At 37.5% G+C, this 20,534-nt stretch overlaps 2 protein-coding genes across 2 annotated transcripts in view; both read left to right on the forward strand.

Moving 5' to 3' along the window:
- Positions 1-1,311: 1,311 nt before the first annotated feature.
- Positions 1,312-2,647, forward strand: LOC120778514 (protein yellow). The gene is made up of 2 exons (XM_040110348.1): positions 1,312-2,173; positions 2,244-2,647. Exons 1-2 carry the CDS (start codon positions 1,312-1,314, stop codon positions 2,537-2,539), a joined length of 1,158 nt encoding a protein of 385 aa, XP_039966282.1. The 3' UTR covers positions 2,540-2,647.
- A 4,180-nt stretch (positions 2,648-6,827) lies between these two features.
- Positions 6,828-20,534, forward strand: part of LOC120777031 (vegetative cell wall protein gp1-like) — a 62,701-nt gene continuing 48,994 nt past the window's right edge. Inside the window, exon 1 of the mRNA XM_040108142.1 lies at positions 6,828-7,226. Coding sequence (XP_039964076.1) covers positions 6,828-7,226 — 399 coding nt within the window. The remainder of the gene's footprint in view (positions 7,227-20,534) is intronic.

Consider the following 20,534-nt stretch of genomic DNA (forward strand, 5'->3'; position numbering starts at 1 on the left):
AGTCTATTCAGTACCTCAGACAACCAAATAGGAGAAGTGGAGACTCTCGAAATCTCTCCAAGTATTTCCCAAATTCTAGAGCCGCAGATAGCACATCCAATAAATCATTAAGGTTTTAGTAATTATTTCTGACTTTGCGTCATTTAACTAGTGTCAAAGTAGTAAGGGTTTCCATTCACTTTGGGGTCAAAGTACTACACTTCAGCGAATTGAAAGTGTGGATTTGGTAAAGTTTCAAAAGTTCTGAATACTTAAAAGAAGTTTGTAATACAAGTGTAATTGGAGTGTTAAGGCTCAATTTTAAAAATCTTTGAGAGGGGATATTTCAGCTTTTGATTTGACTAAGTATGTTATGGAGAGATTTCTCTTAACCGAAGTCATGCGCGTTCGATGGATGGGGCGCAAAATACCATACTCCTAGGTGAAGTTCTAACAAATTTTCAGAAGTTAGAAACCTCTAGAAAACACTACATGAAGGTCTATATAGTGAAGCCCAGAAAATTTGAATATTTGTAAATTTGGGTTATGTAATTCATTGTTGGCTTGTTAGAATAATATGTAGGTCAGAGTACCAAAGGCAACATACTATGTTAGAACACGATGCAAGTTTCAAGTCTCTGTTAAGTCAATCAGCCGAAACAACATACATGAGCGGCCAAAGAACTGTATCTCGAAAGTTCTCCCCCTTCACTGTCAATTTGGACTTCTTTTGAAATCTTCGGACATTTTTAAAAAATCCGGAAATAGTTTTCAGCCAAGATGAAATTGTTCATTGTTTATAGCTACATATTTTAAGTACATGTGGGAAGTGAAAATGGAAGTGAGTAACATGTACCAGAAGTAGTAAGTGGCTCGTGCCGCAAGGCAGACCTTCGTCTTGCCACGCTCTTTTGCGCGTACATACCGACATATGTCAACTGGTGAAACCATAATAAATCAACATAATAACAAGCCACCAAATACACAATAAACGCCGGCAGACGCGCGGCGGGTGACACTGCTGACGGCGGCATACGACCTTGACAGTGAAATTGTAATGGAAATCCGCAATGCGCATTGACGCGCGTCACGTCTGTCGCCAGCCAATTGCGAACTCGTATGCGCGCCATGCGAAGCCAGCATAATGCAAAACCATATAAAATAGCAATAAATTCATATGAAATAAATATTATTGCTGAAGTTGCAAATAAGCAGGCGCTGACGCAGAGTGCGGCGAAGTGCAAACAAATTACACATAAAGAGTTCAATAAATAAAATTAAGCAAGTTCGCATAATAATTGCGTAAGACCCTTATTAAATATACGTAAAAGCATGTGGACACGTTGCCTGCTGCTTACAGCCTTCGCACAATGTCTGTGGACTCACGCGCTCGCGGCGAAATACGGGGATACGCGAAGTAGCGCTGAAACGGTGGTCACGCCACCTGCAGTCACCTCGCTACAATGGACCGGCGGACAGTTCGAGTTTCCGGGCTCGTCGCGTTCGCTCTTTCGCAGCTCGGGCAAGTACATCTCGAAGAATGTGATAGCGACGCGTGCGCAGATAGTGGGTGACACCGTCTTTTTGGCATTACCGCGCTATAAGCACGGCGTGCCGGCGACACTTGTGAAGACCACGCTCAAACCGGGCGCTTGCCAAGCCACCTTTGCACCCTTTCCCTGCTGGGATATGCAGGATGATAGCACATGTAAGGGTTTCCAGTCCGTAGTCGATTTGGTTGTCGATCAAAATGACGTGTTGTGGGTATTGGACACGGGCATTGTGAACACGCTTGAGACGCCCGAGCGCAAATGCACCGCCAAAGTGGTAGCGCTTTCCGTGAAGACGGGCAAAGTGTTGAAATCCATTTCGTTAGAGGGCCTGACATCGCCAAACTCGCGCTTGCAATACATTGTGGTGGATTATGCGCCTGATGGCAGCTGCTTCGTGTATGTGAGTGATGCTGCGAATCGTGCCATCATCGTTTATAATTTACAAGCTGATCGTGGCTTCCGTGTGGTGCTGCCGAAAGCTGTAGCTTCGGGTTGTAGAGCGCGTGATGTGCTCTATATCGCGCTGATACGCAAGGATTGTGGCACAACAGAGTTGTACTTTACCTACTTGAGCACGAACAGACTTTTCTCACTACAGTCCGAGTACTTGCGCAGCGGTGTGGCCGATGGTCGTATATTGGGTAAGTTGTGGTTAAAATCACGGTTTGCTTAGCGCTTTGATAACTCATTTGTTAAATTCTATACTTAAAGATTTGGGTAAGAAGCCTTCGCGCATGGTCATTATCGGCACTGACAACGGTTCGGCCATATTCTTCCGCAATGAAGGCGATGCGGAGGTCTATCGCTGGGACACTTCCAGCGCTTTTACGGAGACAAACTTTAAGCCAGTCTACCGCAGCGATACCTGTCAGCTGGCGACGCATGCTGTGCCCGACTACAAGCGCAACACAATGCGTGTGCTGCAGAGCAATTTCCCGGATTATATGCAGAATCGTGTGGGTTGCGGTGCAGTACAGCAATTATCCGTTATGCAGGGCTGTTGGTAACAGTTATTTGTTAAGGCTGCCTTTTGCAGTGGAAGCGGGAAATTTAAAATTATATTAGAGTAGTTAGCTGGTGAAGGTAGTAGTAGTGTTGGTAAGAGTTGAAGACCGTGCGAGTGTGTATATAATTTGTGGTTATGAATAAATCTCTTTCTATACAATACCCGGTTTAAGGAAAAGTGTGTAATGCTTTAATAGAAGTTGCCAAATGCAGAAATTGCGCTGATAATATATATTGATTATTATTTAGTTAGTTGTATTGGTTAGTGTGGGTAAATAGTTAAATTAGCATTACGTTGGTGTTGGGTAGTCGTGTAGTTAGTCTTTAAATATATAAAACGGAACTGAAAATATATTTATCATAGTTAATTTTGTTAAATTTGAATAAATTTACATTTATAGATTTTGTAAAAGAGAATGAATGTATACAGTGTTACCTCAATAAAACAAATTTTGTAAAATAAATAAAAAATATAATGAATTAATTTGCTGTTTTTGATTCCTTGGTAGACAGAACTCGATTAATCCTATATTTATTATGCGATCAAATTTGACCCGGACTTAAATACAAATCTTTACTATTGCTTTTAAAATAGGTTCCTAAGCCAATACAGTACAGACATGCCAACCCTAAGACCAAGTTTTCATACATTTGTTACAAGTCTTAGTCCTTCAGTGCCTTTTATCGATTTTTTGTTTTGACGGTTTTGGCTTAAGTTTAGACTGGCATTCGCTTGCTTGTTGGTCAGTTTCGAAGTCTTAATTTTACTCCCACGTCTTGTCATCAGTAATGCATTTTTTTGCGGCGTCTACTCGACGTCGTTTTTCTAAAAAAATTCAGGTCTTTGTTACTATACGCTATACCCAAAACTTTACCCAAAATGTGTTTAGTGGTTCCACAAGAGATATTTAGGTCTTTTGTTATCTCTCTGATGCCAAAAAGCTTTTGAAACACTGTTTCCTTAACTTTTTCGTAGTTATAGTCGTTACAAGAGGGGTGTGTTCAAGTTTTCGATGACGCATTCTCGTTAAAACCCGTACTTTTATCGGTTATCTCAGGATAAAGAACCAATCCACTGAAGAAGTGCATCTAGGAGGGTCCAGGACGGTGGTACAAACTTCTTAGATCTTCTGAACGAGAACCAACTTAAAATTTAAGTCCTGTTCAACTGATGGTATCATTAGTAAGCAATGATCAAAGCGGACAATGAAGATATCTTGCAGCTAGTTGCTCCGCTCTAAGCGAACGGTGTTAGATTAGTCACATTCCCAAGGTTGAGAGGCAGGTAAGGGTGGTGATCATACCGAAGACTGGAAAGAGCTCACATCTTAATGCCAATGATTTTAGTGCTATTAGACTTTTTCGTCTTTTTTTTGTGAAGACGTTGGAGAAGGTTATGAACCATATCCATATCAGGGACAGTATACCGAGAGACGTGATATGTATTAGGGTCAAACAAGGATAGTTGCGCTTAATACTGTGCACGCTGTGATGTCATGACTGGAAGCCCTCATGTTAACGGGATATGTAGTAGTGCCATTGCTTAACATTGAGGGAGTATTCAACAAAGTGCAGCCCGAAGCAGTCAGTATTACCCTGCAGAAGTTGGAGGTGGAATCGGGCCTCAAGCATATTATCTATTGCCTTCTCAGCGATATAACTGTCGTGACGATGTAGGGAAGTGCGCGAGCACTACAAAAGGTCAATGGAAGCAGCCCGCAAAACTGCGTGCTCTCGCTTTATTCTGCATACGTGATAAATGACCTATTGAAAGAACTCGCGGGATGAGACTGTCATTTGATAGCCTATATATATGATGTTGCTCACATTGTTAAATGCAAAATCGTATATATCGTTCATGAGTTAAACCAAGGGTAAGAAAGAACCGGCTTTAAACTGGACTGAGTTTATTTAGCAATCTGTATAAAATACATAATGCACCCCCTCTCCCGCATTAAGGTTCTAACAACTTCATCCTGTCTGAAAGGTGCAGTACTTGGACCTCATCCTTGATTGATTGAAAGCTAGCAGTGAAGCTCAATATTGAGGAACGTGATTGTAGAACGCGTTCAACGAACGATTTTCATTTGCATCAGTATTGCATCGTACAACGTCAATGCTTGCATTTAATTGACTTAGGAGCCTATTTGAGGTCGACTTTAAAGACAATCCGGGTCATATTTGATCAGATGTCATAATTATATGGATTTTTTCTAGAAGAAAAAAATTGAGTTTTTGAACTATAGTATAGTAGTCTCTTTTTGATAATTTTTAACGCTAAGAGCAATAAAATTTGAGCACTTTTATAAATATATTTGAATACTTTGAACTTTGGGCTCATTGAAGCATATGTATGTATATAGTGCAGTTTGATGAGGAGAAGCCCATAAATTTGCTTAACGCCTTTATTGTATTTGTTACTTTGCTGATAAGCGCAGTGTTAACTTAATTTGTGGCGACGGTATTCGTTTCTCTCCATTGTTCACCGAATGCCAAACTTTGTATGAGATATGAGAAGCCGAAAATTTGCGTACAAAGGAAATTATATATGACAGGATCAATAAATTATGAACGAAAAAGTGTATTTCAATGCATGAATTCCTAACGCTTCGAGCAGTCTGGCTGGGCTTATGTGTGTGGGTATGTTCAATGAACAAAAAATACACATAAATATTTTTTATGGCAATGAAAAGTGAATGTGTCAATAAAGATATCGAAATATTTATGTATTTATGAAAGAGAGCAATACTCTACAAAGACCAATAATAATAATAATGATGACTTGAAATATGAGAAAAGAGGAGAGAAGCATAGAGTCAAAGTTCATATAAGCCAGTATCCAAAAAAAAGTAATCAACAATCGCTTTTTGCGGCGAGACTAATTCAAAGTAAGAGATGATGTACTGCATTCATCACATATTTTTTAAGCAAAAAATATCTATTTGTATGCGCTTTCATCATAAAAATGTCAGCAACAGGTTTTTGCATTCACGTTAACGGTACTTCATAGTACATATATATGTAATATGCGCATATTCCTTTGGCTGCATGCTCTCGTAATATATTCCGTATGCATTTTCGGGTGCTAATAAAATTTCATGCCCCAAAAAAGCGCAAAAATATATGAATTTTTTGAATAAAGGAAAGTTATGTGCACGTGTGCGTAAAGTACGTACCCAATGGGAATTTTTTTCCCAGAGCTGCGGTCACCTCTTTGATGTCCACGTTAACTGGCATGTTGATTTTGCTGCTGTTACGGAAAAAGTAGCATGAAAAGAATTAAAATATGTTAATAAAGCAAACTACAACAAAAAAAATTATTCTGCAGAGGATAGACAAAAAAAATTAAATCTTATAGAATAAATATCTCTTAGAATATTTTTATACTATAGTAAAAATGAGAAACTGTAAGCTGAACAATAAGTTCGAAGATTTTAGTGTTTCCGTAGGCAATAATCTGTCATAGAAAAATTTGATTTTGACTGGCCTGTTTGTATGACAGTTATATGCTATAAAGGTCCCAACTGAACAATATGATTTGAGATTCTACTGTTACCTTGAAACATCTATGCCGAATTTCGTGAAGATCTCTTCAAAAAGCTATGTTTATAGTTATCCGGTTCCAACAAGTGAGCAGTTTTTGTGAAGAAATTTCAGATTGTTAACTCAAAAAGTGAAGGATCAGTTCACTTACATACATACATACATACATATTTGGCAGTGTAAAAAGACTAACAGATTCTTGATTAGTACGAATGTTGCTATCACAGGAAACTACAAAAGCACTACTCAAAAAGAAAGGTCAATTTTTTCACAAATTTTTGGATTCTTCTCGATTTCTTTTTACAATTTTAATTTTTTTTTATTGCTCTGTGTAATATTTCAAGAATTTGATTGAGAATTGAAGCAGAAAAATTAATAGAGAGATATTTCAAGAATATTCATATGATATCTATCGGCTGATTGTATCTTTAGATATTTAGGAAGATATTTTTGAATATCTAAATTATCGAATAATGAAAAATTTTTTTAGATATTTTCCAGTTTCTAGACTACAATATCCCCTTTAGCAAACTTATGGCATCCCAAAATTTTATAGATTATCTAGAGAACTGTCATCCATGCACCCCATGCATATAGTTGAATTTTTGCCGAAAATATCGGTCAATGTGTTTACATATATGTTCCTTAGACTCGATATACCTAATATAAAGATTTTCGAATATACGGGTGACTTTATACTGTATATATCGACATACGAAATGCTGCAATAGCGCAAAATGGGAAAATATGATCGGCGCACTAGAAAGTCGCTTCAAAAAGACCCTCTACTTGATGAAAATGGTACGAAGCTATCTTAAAGACAGAAAACTACTATACGATACGAGCGATGGCCCACAAAGTAAGGAAATAACCTCTGGAGCAGCGCAGGGATCAATACTTGGAGCAGATCTATGGAATGCCAGCTACGATGGAATCTTAAACGTTGAAATGCCTGACGATTGCTACCTCGTTGGCTATGCAGACGATATCGCCGCCGTCATAACCGCGCGTAATACCGACATGGCCAGGCGTCGACTGACACAAGTTATGATACGAACACAGACATGGTTGGACTCACACGGCCTCAGCCTAGCTGCTGAAAAAACAGAACTGATCCTGCTCACTAGGAAACATATCCCGCTGGAGGTTAACATGCAAGTTCATTCAGAAACTATTAAAACGACGAAAACCCTAAAATACCTTGGAATAAGAATGGACAACAAATTGACGTACTGGACTCATGGAAGAAAGACGGAATAGAAGTACACATGGCCACAAGACAACAAGCGAGGAAGCAAACTTTCGAACTCTGGAAAGATCGGTGGACAAGGGAGAGCAAAGGAAGATGGACCGCAAAACTGATTAAAGAAATAGAGAAGTGGCACAGTAGAAAACACGGCGAGGTAAATTACTATATAACACAGATGCTGTCCGGTCACGGGTATTTCCGAAAATACCTAAACAACGTGCGAAAAGCAGAAAGCCCAGCATGTATTTACGGAGACGAACCATACCATTTTCAAGTGCCACCGGTGGAAAGAAGCACGGAGGACTGTACAAAATAAACTCGGAGAACTAAGTGCGGAAAATATCTTCGAAAAAATGATATCTAGGGGAAAACATTCCATGATAGAAGGAGGGAGTGTTTTAGTGGGTACACCACTCACGTAGGATGACGATCCCTATATGGTGCGAACGCATTTTAAACCCTCCTTACGGCTCGCTCTAAAATGCTCGCTTATACCCGAGCTTATCGAGAACTGAGTTGGAAATTTTGAAAAACATTAATGGATGATTAATATACTTTGAGAAACTACTCGTTAATAACTAAATATTATGGTTTGTGTATTGCCGTTTTGATAATAAATTTTGTTTTTTTTTCCGATATATATATTTTGGCTGCAGTTACTAAATTAGTTATTCGGAAGAATTTTCTCCTTTATCAATTAAAATTTTGATTTCTTGTTAATTTTATGAACATTATTCGATATCAACATAACTAGTGTTAAGATTTGGAAGAGCGAATCTAGTTCGATTTCATTGATTGGCAGAAAAAATACTTTATAACTCACTTATGCCCTTTATTCAGTTTTATTAAGCTAAAGCTCGTGTTCTTGCTGAACGCTATCCAGCCGATCTTTAAATGTATTATTGCATCAACTTATTTTTAAAAGTTTTATTTTTGTGAATAAAAACCGGAAGAATAAGATTAAGAATTTAAGGCACTTAATAGCTTCAAAAATGTGATTTTTGGGTATAGAAAAAATACTATGTCAATTGATTTAAAATTGTTAGGGTATATTTATTCATATTTTTAGCATGCAAGGTAAATGTTTTGAAGAAAAAGAAAGGCACAAAAAACTGGTCCCACAGTACTGCAGTGATTCCGGCCTCTCCGTGAATGAAACCTAAAAATACTTTCTGTTATAAAATATTATCCCGCGGTTGGAAAAAAATCAAATTTTGACAAAAAAAGGTTGGGTTTTTTCCAAAATTTTGGATTGTTTTGGACTGTCGAAATTCGATTTTTGATTAGATTAGTATATACGTATATGTATTAAGATATCGTAGTTATTCCGAAATGATGGTTATCGCTATTTATTAAGTGCCATAAGCGCTTCCAAATGGGTAGCTCGATACAGTCACATACTCGTTACATATGTATGTAGCACCTAAATATGTATGTATGTGAATAGATATGTATATATTTTGGTCTGCTCACATATGGCCAAAAATGTGTTTGATGAGTTGATGACTGTTTGAGCTATTCACTTTTGATTTATGGGTCATCACACTTTCGTCTATATTTTCATCACACTCTTTGAGACATGGTCATATGTAAATTTGTACCCATCGCATAAATAAAATTTGATGGACTTGTTTGGGTCTGCTATTTTACTACTCAATACTGAATTATTTCCATGAATTTGTTTATTTTTGTTGAGCTAACTGTATTTATGTAATATAATCTAACTCTTGGTCGTAAAATCGCTACGAAAAAATGTTTAAAATAGATTTTATGAGATTGCACTTATTTTAGAGATAGTTTTGGCATTGTATAAAAAGTTTATGAGAGCAGTGAGTATTGTTGATAACATAGTTATTCTCGAAATTCTGTCTGAAGCTAAAATATAGGATCTGCTAGAACGAAAAACAAGAATGGTTACAGAAAACATTACTCAAGAAGAATTAACTTGTGTAAAAATCAACGATAAAAGTATGAATAATGGACTTTATAAGTCTTATAAGAGAACTTGAATAACGGTTAAGCTTAACTTTAATAACGGTACTTGAAATTTGATTTGGAAATAATGATAATTTGACTTTTCTTCATTTAGATATTAAGACTAATATACGAAATGAAAGCAGCGAACGAAAGACAAGTCTTTCAATGCCATATTGGAATTTCGAATACAGCCGTTATTTCGAAATTTTCGAATTTAAAAATTTCTCAAAAACTGTATGTGAATAAGATATCGAATACAACCGTTATTTCGAAATTTTCGAAATTACATTTTCGAATTTAAAAATTTCCCAAAAACTGTATGTGAATGAGATTTCGAATACAACCGTTATTTCGAAATTTTCGAAATTAAATTTTCGAATTTAAAAATTTCTCAAAAACTGCAAGTAAAATTGCGGCATTTTATATATGTACATATACATATGTACATATTTCTCCTCCCATATTAATTTTATTGCTTTCGCTGCGAAGTCGCGCTCGTCGGCAGTCCCGTTAGTACGAAAATAAATCGGTTAACTTACGCATCTGCCACTTTTTTGACAAGCCAATTCGATTGCATGGCCCACGCTATCGACGAGGCACTTGAAGCGACAAGCAACAACAACAACAAGTGGGAAAAAGTACCAAAAATGAAAATATCACTTTTATTTCGGGCGATAAAACTTCGGTGTGTTAAGTTACACTTGTCGCAGATAAAATTATTTATCTCCTGCGTACATACATATGTACATGTGTTTCGTAGACGTGTGCCTGTGGCTGTGTAATGACGTGCAACGTGTGAGTGCGTCTGTTGATGCTTTACTCTCGTTGAGCAATTCTCCACATCGCCAAAATTGGGCAAGTGTTTGTCGAAATATTTTTATCACTTTGCATTTTTTGTTGCTGTATTGTTTTTTAATAGCAAACATGTTAACAATATGTTGCATTTTTTGGCACTCCAATGAAATATCGAACCAGATAAAGTATGCCGATAAAGAATGGTGATTTATAGAGCAATGCGAAATTTTTGGTGTATCATAGGTTAATATTAGATATTTCCAGTGCATGTGGTGGACATATACGCATATATATGTATGTTTGTATCTATATATTTATATGAAACACCTGCCTGTTAAGTTATTGTTTTTGTGTTATTATTTTTAGATAATATATGGTTGCATTTTCTTTTTATAGAAATATTTCCTTGTCTGAGAATTTTAATTTCGTTGCAAAAGTTTTTGTAAGACATTTTTGTGAAAAAAATTAGTGAAAACACTTATTATTTTATTATTCTTCTTTTTCTTTATTGGCGTGAGTTCTGGGTTAACTCACTCTCAGAGTTGGACGACCTACGGTTCGGAAAGGTACTTCCCGATCCTGACTTTTAGTTTTGTTTAACCTCAGTTTACTCAGCTGTATTAGTTTTGCGGGGATACTAAATTCAGCCATAGCGGCATGCAATAAGCTTTTTTTCGTGCTGACAAAAGCAGCTTCAAAATCGACTAACAGGTGTTGTGTGTAGATCCTCTTCTCCACGTCATTTCCACGACTTAGCGCATGGCGAATATTTGGTTAGTTGCTTATTTTGCTGCCTGAAGCCACGTTGATACTACAACCTCTAATACCTTGACGAGCAACGATTTGACAGCGACAATGACTTTGAAATCAGAGTACAGGACACCAGGACCGACGAAGATACGCTCCTCGCATCCAGCTAGGAAACAGATAAGAGTGCTCCCGTAGTATGCTAGCAAGGACAGCAGTTAACTTGGCCCGAACCAAGCAAAGTACCCTAACCATAAATATGGAAACCTTCCTGAGTACTGGCCAAAGTACACTACATACTTACTAAAGGCATAAATCAGAGTAAAAAAGGAGGAAGTCCCTAAATCAAGTGAGGAAAATAATAGGTTGCCGTCCCTTCAGTTGATGAAGAGGAAATAGAACCAGTGGTAAATAGTGCAAGACAATGAGGAACATGAAAACAAACAATTAGAACTTCTTATCGAAAGCTGTGGATAAAGCGGTTCCCACAAAAGGAATCGCTTACAAAATGAAACGTCGGAAAATTTGTTCAAAAAACCAAGCCAAGGAACAAAACTGAACAAGGCACATCAGCGACGTGACTAGAGATAGCCTGCAGGTGGCGGACATAGACGGAAACTCTTCCTAGTCGAGCACCAAACAGGAGAGATGGATAGAGATTGACATCAGATGGCCGAGCCTAGTTTTAAGCTATGTACTCGACAGTTCGATTGGACCCATCCGGAGTTTGACTCTTTAGAAACCCTTAGGGGTCACAGATTCAACAAGTGCGCGAACCAGGCTTATATTTTCTTACAGGTAGTGTCGCTAAAATTAGCCGCTAAGTCTATACTAAGTCTATACCAAGGACCCCATCGAAAGCTCATAATAAAATCAGCTGCGGTTTTCGCAAGACCAGGATGAAAATATTCCAAGGCGACAAAGCGGCTGACGAAAACAACACAGAAGAGGTGGACGATGACAGTCAACTGCTACGGGATGTGGCAATAAGAGGGCAGTACGATGCCACAAAAACTTGGATGCATGCAGAGAAATCTACAGCTCTCAAAAAGTGCTACATCAAATCTGAAAACCCTCTTATATTTTCAGAATTTTTTAGCACATATTCGTTACAAGTGGTATCAAAATTATGTATACCTCATTGAGTTATTGTAAAGCTACATAAAACAAGAAAAAACGTTAACTTCGGTTGCATCGAAGCTAAATACCCTTCACAGGGGCATTTCTCTTAGTAACTATGTGTTAAGTTTGTATGGAAGCTATATGCTATAGTTAACCGATCTGAACAATTTCTTCGGGGATGACATTGTTCCTTTAGAAAATAATCTATACCAAATTTCGTGAATATATCTTGTCAAATGTGAAAGTTGTCCATACAAGAACTTGATTCCGATCATTCAGTTTGTATGGCAGCTATATGTTATAGTGGTCCGATATCGGCCGTTCCGACAAATGAGCAGCTTCTTGAAGAGAAAATGACGTTTGCAAAATTTCAAAACGGTATCTTAAAAACTGAGGGACTAGTTCGTATACATATATACAGACAGACAGAGGGACAGACGGACAGACAGGCGGACATGGCTAAATCGACTCAGCTCGATATACTGATCATTTATATATATACTTTATAGGGTCTCCGACGATTCCTTCTGGGTGTTATAAACTTCGTGACAAACTTAATATACTCTGTTCAGGGTATAAATATACATAAATGCAAAATATCAGTCATATTCTGCACATTTGTCTCACGCTATGACTCATACGTGAATATGTATGAAATTACTGGCACCGTTTCAATTGAAACCCATTTTCCAATTACCCTGCCAATTAACCATTTAATTACATTTCAAAACAAAAATGCTGTCACCATATAGTGCTAACCTACAAGTTCATTTTTAATTATCAGTGGTGCAACTGATTGGAAGGGTAATGTACCCAGCCTGATTGGTGATTACGCTAATGAAACATGATCACGAGTAATGGGGAAAATTTAAAATTCGGTAAACTTTTTTGAAGGCGTATATGATAAATTCTTATTAGCTATTTCTCTTCCTTTTAAGGACTAATGAGAATTAACTTCTTAAAAATTTTATAAGTAAAGATTTAAGCTCCAATAAATTAAAAGAAGCTTTAGCTCTATTCCGTAAGGTTCCCTCAAGCGATTACAAACACTATTCTTGGTTTTAATGTTAACCGTTGTGAAGACATAAAACATAAAGTGTAACCAATTAAAAAAGCCATACATTCGGTTCGGAAAATTATTTTTATTTATTTTAAAGCACAAAACGTGTGAAAATAATCATAAATTTAGGACCAATTCACTTTTGCTCGATATGACCACCTTTTGCCTTAACTATGGTCTTGAGACGGTCAAAAAACGAATCGCAAGCTGCCCGAATGGGACTTGTCGGTATTTTGCCCCACTCACGGACAGTGGCTTTCTTCAGCATCTTGAGACTATTGTATTTTTTACTTCGGACCTTGCTCTCCAAAATGGCTCAGAGAGAATAATCCATTGGATTCGCATCTGGTGAATTCGAGAGCCATTGTGTGGTCGTAATGAAGTTCCGAACGTTGTTTTTCAGCCATTTTTGGTTCACTCGCGCTTAGGAGACGGTGCTGAGTCTTGTTGAAACGGCCATGGTTTGCGACCGAAATGTTTGTTTGCCCACGACTTCAAAGCAGCCCCCAAAACACTTTGTCGATAATATCGTCGCATTTACTTTGACGCCAGGCTCGATGAAAACAATTGGAGAGCGCCCATATGCGGTAACAGCGGCCCAAACCATTATTGGTGGCGGGTGCTGCCTCCTGGTGGCCAATCGATGCTTAGATTCTCGTTTGAACGGTCGGTCAAGTAAACCCTATCGTTTTGAGAGTTTACGAATTGCTCAATTGGAAAAATATTTTCGTTCGAAAACACAATGTTCGGAATTTGACCGCTTTCGGCCAAGCGAAGCAACTGCTTCGCTCTCTCAAGTCTTACTTGTTGCTACTTCGGTGTGAGATCATGGGCGTCTTGGAACTTGTAAGGCTTGACCTTGAGCTCATTTTTCAATATGCGTCGGATGCTGGGGTCGGATATTTCATTTCTTTAGCCATTTGATTGGCACTTCGTCGTGGATTTCGCTCAAGTCGCTTCTTCACTTTCCGATTCATCTTACGTGACGTTGCAGTCTTTTGATGACCACCTCCATGGCGTTTAGCGTTGCTACCAGTATCATTGTAACGAGTTTCCAGCTAAATATAAAGCAATCACACTATTACGTTTGAATTCCATTGCTGATCACTTTTTTGCGTTCACTTTTGGCAAAACGCTTTTGTACACTTGTGAACAATACTCCGAACTGTCATTCAGCAAATTGATAAACAGCTGATTGTAGTGCAACAGCTGCGCGAACGGTCTGAAGTTGGTTACACTTCAAAAGGCAGACGAGTTGGCTCTCTCGTTGGCAGCGATGTAATCCCTTTCAACTTTTCTATATTATTCAGCTTCTTCAATCCTTTGAAGTTTTAGTTTTAAGTTAAGAGGGAACTAAGTAACATTTTAGGAGTCCTCACAGACCATTTACTAACTGTAAGATCCCACGTTCAGAAATTTTGTTATGTAGTTGGTCCAAAATGGGTTGAAAAAATCAGGTACTTTATCAAATCCACTAAGATGCTACATAAGGCTAAATTGGTCAAGTGGTAACCAATGCAAATGGGTCTATTGATAGCTTAAATGAGTCCGCCTGCGATCTGCCACTTCTTTGTCTGCTTTCTGTATTTAGTAATTAGGGCGATAAATCTACAAAATATAAAAAGCCACTGCCATAAATCTCTACTTGAAATTCACTAAATTTTCAGTGGTTTTCCAAATCATCCACTGAATTCGACCAATCAATTCTTGATGCTGATTGTTTAATTGAAACTATTAAACAATTACCATACAAATTCGGTCCAGCTTTGAGACAAGTCATACCATAAATTAAGCATGGCTTGTCCTCTGGCCAGAACAAATGGAATTGCAACAGCGAAAGCGCAATTAAAGTTAATGGCAAGAAGAATGAATGCGAACGCGATGAAGCATTCAGTCGTAATTGTTATATATGCGCATAGCGGTACAATTGCATTCGTGGTCATGCTTCGCTTTCCGTGCTCCTTTGCAGCGTTGCTTTGTGGAAATAGTTGCTTGGGTCCAGGTCTACGCTGATTGCTTGCTGCTGCCAGCTATGTTTTTCTCTGCGAAAATGTAAATATTTCGCAAATGAATGAACGTTGGCACTGAGCTGCGCTTAACCCGAAATTACACTGTCGTTAGCTGCATTGCAGTTATAATTGTGGCTCGTGCTGTTAATGACACCTTTTGCAGTTGATTAAGGGCTGGCGACTGCATTTGACTTGGCAATGCGTTTTCTATGAATTTAAAGTGCGAGATGAATGAGACATTGTAACTAGTAGGAAGTATAATGGAATTTACCGTTATAAGAATGTATACACAGATATTTGGTGAAGTTTCTTTTTTGCTGCAGAGTGAATTCCTGGGGAGATTGTGCCTTCATCGTTGAAGGGATGGAAAAGTTCTCTGGGCTTTGAGGAAAGCTGGACTTGTTGATCGTCTTCACAAAGAAAACCATATATCTGTACTTGTACTTGTAAATATAGTGGAAATCAATTAGAGCAGCCTCATAAGTACTTCATCTACCAAAGAAACTGTAATATTTTTGAGGAATTACGATTTATTTCTCAACACTGTCTATTTTATCTGAATATACTTACCTCAGTGATGCTCCGAGCTCTTTAACCTATCTGAAAAATAAGTCTGCCAGAGCTCGGCAAAGCAGATCTCAGTGCTGGTTCCTAAATCAAATCAAATTTTGGTCCGATGAATGAGTTTTTTAAGTTTAGAAACGAAAAGCAAGCACATGGAGGAAAGAGGCTTATATGGGGCAACAATCCATAGCCTAAATCGACTAATTTTTGACGTGGTGACGGCGGCGCTGTTAACCGATGAGGTATGATGATGCAAGGACACTTTTTTGTTCGTCAAAATTGGCGTCAAATTATTCCAGTAACTCGAAATTCTAGAGCCCTGGGACCTTTTGCTCCTTAAGTAGTAAATATGGATTAAATATTGTGTATTCCAGAATACGGACTTGACTTTTTCAGCTGATATCTGGACCTATTCAGCCGATATCTCTGAATCGACAACTCTGGTCCTTTTCAGAACAACTTCGCTGGGTGAAGTTCAGGGGTTTCGGCTGTTTTTTGGCCTCTGGTGTATATCAGTGGATCCATGTTTTATCCACGGTCCCGGAACCATGCAGAAACTCCATCGAATTATGCTTACGTAGAGTCAAAAATTGTTGAGAAGTTCTCTCTCGGTTGCGCTTGTTGTCTGGAGAGCATAAATATCGCACTAAACGCTATCATACGGACTTTCAATCGGCGGTTTGCCAATATGAGATCGTGAACTCTTGTTATAGCTTCTTTCGTGGTAGTCATATTGGCCTGGCTTGTCAAAAAGTTCATAGCATGCAACATTCCCAAGTTCTTTGATTTCCCTACGAGACATCCCTTTCAGGAAGTAGAATCACCGACCTTTAATACTGTATTTCAAACCTTCTATAATCTGCAAACACGCTCGCTTTTGCACGAGCTGAAAACATATCTACGAGTCCGATTCGGTAGAAATTTTAACACTGACTTCCTACGAGAATATGCTACATGACAGCAAATTCGCTCGTCCAGATGGCGACAGTCGTGGATATTTCGGTTATAATGGAATTGACTTCAAGAACTTCTCTTTTTTGCCCTCGGTTTTTATGATCATTCGAAGTTCTAACAGCCCACTACGAAATCAGCTCCATTTTTACTCTCAAAATCTCATTAGCTCTTCTATCTTCTCAGACATTTGTATCAGTTTACTTTATGAAACTTCTCAGTGTACTACAAGCTCACCTATTAAATATGCATATATTCAAAAAAACTTCTGCTTGAGAAACTCGTTTAGTTTACAAAATCAACATATTTATTTGAGCTTGAATTACCTTCCCCAGTAGTTAGACTTTACCACATCATCACTCAGCTCCAATCAGAAATTCAATTCATTATTTCAAAAAGCAACAGAATACTTGCCGCCAGTCTGCTCACTTTATATGCTTATATGAAAATAGTTCACATTGTGGCGCAAAAATAGACAGGCAGGTCCTTTCCATTCTTCGTAGTCACGCCAACATGATTCCTACTTTATGTCAACCGTGAGTAAATGACACTCTCAGTAAGCGCCAGTGACACTGAATGCGTGACAACAAAAGTTTGAAAAGGAAATACGAAACTGAAAAGTATTGCCGTTTCAAACACGCTTATGTCTGTGAGCATGACATAAGTACAGAAACATAGCAGTATTTGCGCAAACCGTTAAAGTGAATTAACAAAGTGAATGCTTGCTGTGACAAACGGGCGTCTGCCGCATTCGCCATTTCGACATTACGAAAATTGTCAATGAAGTGTCATTTTCTATCCGCACTAACACACAAGGATTTAAACGCCTACCAAATAACAAGAAAAAAGAAACACAAACTTGACAGTGCGTTAACCCAATGAGCAAAATTGTTCAGTAAAATGTGAAATATGACAGAGAAAGTAAAAAGTAAATTAAATTTAAGTTTGCCCAGCGCCTAACTCAATATGTTTTTTGTCTGGTTTTCACTCATTATCCTGGTTCTTTAAACAAAGTTTTATATAGTTCACATTTGTTTTCCATAATAATAAATTTGGAAATTTTATTATTATAATGTATATTTATATTCCAATACGTAAACGATACAGTTTCTTCCACTTCTTCACTACAAGAACAGAAAACTTCGCTAGTTGCCTCAATGCGGTCATTCCAGTTGTACTTCCCAAGTGCAGCGTGGTCCATACGCACTTGGTTTTTCCATTGAATGCATGAACGTCTTTGCTTCTATTTCCCACCCATGAATCTCGAAATCGAAAAAGTTTTGCTAACATCGTCTTCCTTGCGTAGGACATGCTCTAAACAGCACAGTCGTTGGATTTTTATGCGCTTTCCTTTAATAATGTCGCCGTAGCCTCACACAGTTCGTGGTTCCTTCTTCATCGGTACACACGGACGGCTCCAAAGACCTTGCAAAGAACAGTTCTCTCTAATGCTCCAAGTGCTTTCTCATATCGGTTGGTCATCGTCCATGTTTCTGCAATGTTTAAAAGGATGGGAATGATAAAAGGCTAATAGAGCGTAAGTTTTGTTCGACGAGAGAAGGACCTGCTACTCAGTTGCCCTCGGACCCCAAAGTAGTAACTGTTGGAAAAATTTATTCTGCGCTTGATCTGCAGGCTCAGGTAATTGATAGCATTTATACTTGTTCTGAGGTACCCAAAGTTCTTCACTTTTTCAAATTTATAGCTGTCAATAGTGACATAGTTTCCAAGATACGAGGACAGGCCCCCGGTTTCTATGAAGGCCTTTTTGGGTAATCTTTAAAAGGTTCTAAGCCGAAACGGGAGAAGAAGCCTTAGTAGAAAGGTTTAAATAGTTCATAGGCATTATTTCGTTGGCTATTCAGCCCATTCGTACTACCCAAGCGGGCTAGGTGAAATTATTTCTGTAGCTTTTTTATAGATCCCCGATGTCTCTTGCATATAACTGAACAAAATGTTTGCATAATTTTGGCGAGGGCTTCAAAAAGCCATTTAGATCTTCTGAATGCCAATCAAAATGATAAATTAGAATCTCTTCACCTTTCACTCCAATATTTGTGATAGAAACAAAGCCGATTGCAAGTGAGGGAATACTCGTATAACAGGCGATTCCAAAAAAAAAAATATATGACCTGTTCATTCATACTTGTGCATAAATTAAGCCTGGAGAACCAAAGCAAGTCTGATAATCTCACGAACCATTCTATTTCGAACTTCATTACAATTTTCAATAAACCAATCATTTTTACTCGCTGTGTCGCTGCTTGTGCAAATATACGTTCGTACGAGTACACAAAAGCGCTCATAGATCTGCTTAACACAAAAATGTTTAGCACTTCCGGTGTGTCAGTAGTGCATGAATGCTGAATCCTGAATGGCTGCAGAGCAGCATTGCTTTCAATGCTCTTGTCATAAAATGCACAGTTTCAGAATGCGTTGATTAAATTTACTTCAAATAGCTCTCAACGCGACGCCGACAAATACGCATTGTAGCTGGCAATCGGTTTAAGAGTATAAAGGATGATGACGCCTGTCAGTGTCAACATCGTTCATTTACAGTTATTGTTAACGACAATGGGTGTCGACATATATTACTCCCAGCAGCGCGTGCATGTAATATTGAAGGGATTATTCTCGAAATTGTGTAAACAAATGTTGTCAATTTAATACCGTTTTTGAGTAGTCGAGTTGCCATAGAGAATTGTGCGGCCATTTGTTGAGTTCTTTCCGATTTTTAAATTTACCTACTTATGTTGGTTGAGAAAAGAAGTAGGTGAGCAAATAAATTGTGTAAATTATGGTTTATTGAAATAGTTATTGTTAGTTCCTTTCAAGGAGTTGATGAGGTTAGTTTAAGTTTTTCTTCAGCGTTTTCAACGGTTGAAAGTTCTTAATTAAGATAAAAAAATCTTGAGTAGGGTTGCCACTTGCTTAAATATTTTCGTTTAATACTTTTAATGAAATTAGGGAACAAGAAAATATGATTTTATACCTAAACATATTCGAAAAGGTTTCTGATAAAATAATTGAGTTGCCACCTGTTTTATTTCTATCAGTTAAATTATATATCATATATATACCATATATCTGAAAATTTTAATTCAAACTAATTAGTATTTATGTATTGCAATATTGGCTGTGATCAAACTTGAACCGGACTAACAAAAAAAATTAACATTTTCACATATTTTAGTTTAAATCTCTATTATCGTTTTCAAAATATACAGCAATTGCTATAACTGAGTTGCCACCTGTATTATTTATATTAGTTTTTAAAAAACTGAGTTGCCATCTCTTCAAAAATTAATACTTTGTATTGAAATTTTCTTATGGATTTATGAATTGGAAAAATTTTTGCAGCTCCATTTGCTCAAAATTGAACCGGACTGACAGGAAAAGGACATTTTCACGTATTTTAGTTTAAGTCTCTATTATATTTTTCAAAATAGGTAGCAATTGCTAGAACTGAGTTGCCACCTGTTTTATTTCTATTTTTGGTATACAGATGTATTTAAAAAATTTTTGAAGTGCCCTATGATCAAATTTGAACCGGACGAACAAAAAAACTAGATTTTCACGTATTTTAGTTTAAATCTCTGTTATATTTTTCAAAATAGGCAGCAATTGTTATAACTGAGTTGCCATCTCTTTTATTTCTTTTATTTGTTAAAAAATTAGTTGCCAACTGTTCAAAAACTGATATTTTGTATTGCAATAATGGTATGGAGATGTATTAGAAACATTTTTTATGATCAAATTTGAACCGGACTGAAAGGAAAAATTACAATTTCCCATATTTTCATTATTATCTTTATATTATTGCTTTCCAAATAGGCTTCAATTCTCCATACCCTTGTTATAAAGCCTCGGCCTTCAGTGCTTCCAGCGAGTTTTGATTTTCTCGGTTTCTGCTCATTTTTTGAAGTACCACCCGCCTGTTTGTTGGACAGTTACTACGTCATTTTCATTATCTATGACAT

The sequence above is a fragment of the Bactrocera tryoni genome, chromosome 5, assembly GCF_016617805.1.
Source record: "Bactrocera tryoni isolate S06 chromosome 5, CSIRO_BtryS06_freeze2, whole genome shotgun sequence".
Classification (NCBI taxonomy): Eukaryota; Metazoa; Arthropoda; class Insecta; order Diptera; family Tephritidae; genus Bactrocera; species Bactrocera tryoni.

Coding starts and splice junctions, on each gene's coding strand:
- LOC120778514 (XM_040110348.1), top strand. CDS start 1,312: ATGTGGACACGTTGCCTGCTGCTTACAGCCTTCGCACAATGTCTGTGG. Junction 2,174..2,243: donor GGCCGATGGTCGTATATTGG/GTAAGTTGTGGT, acceptor CTATACTTAAAG/ATTTGGGTAAGAAGCCTTCG.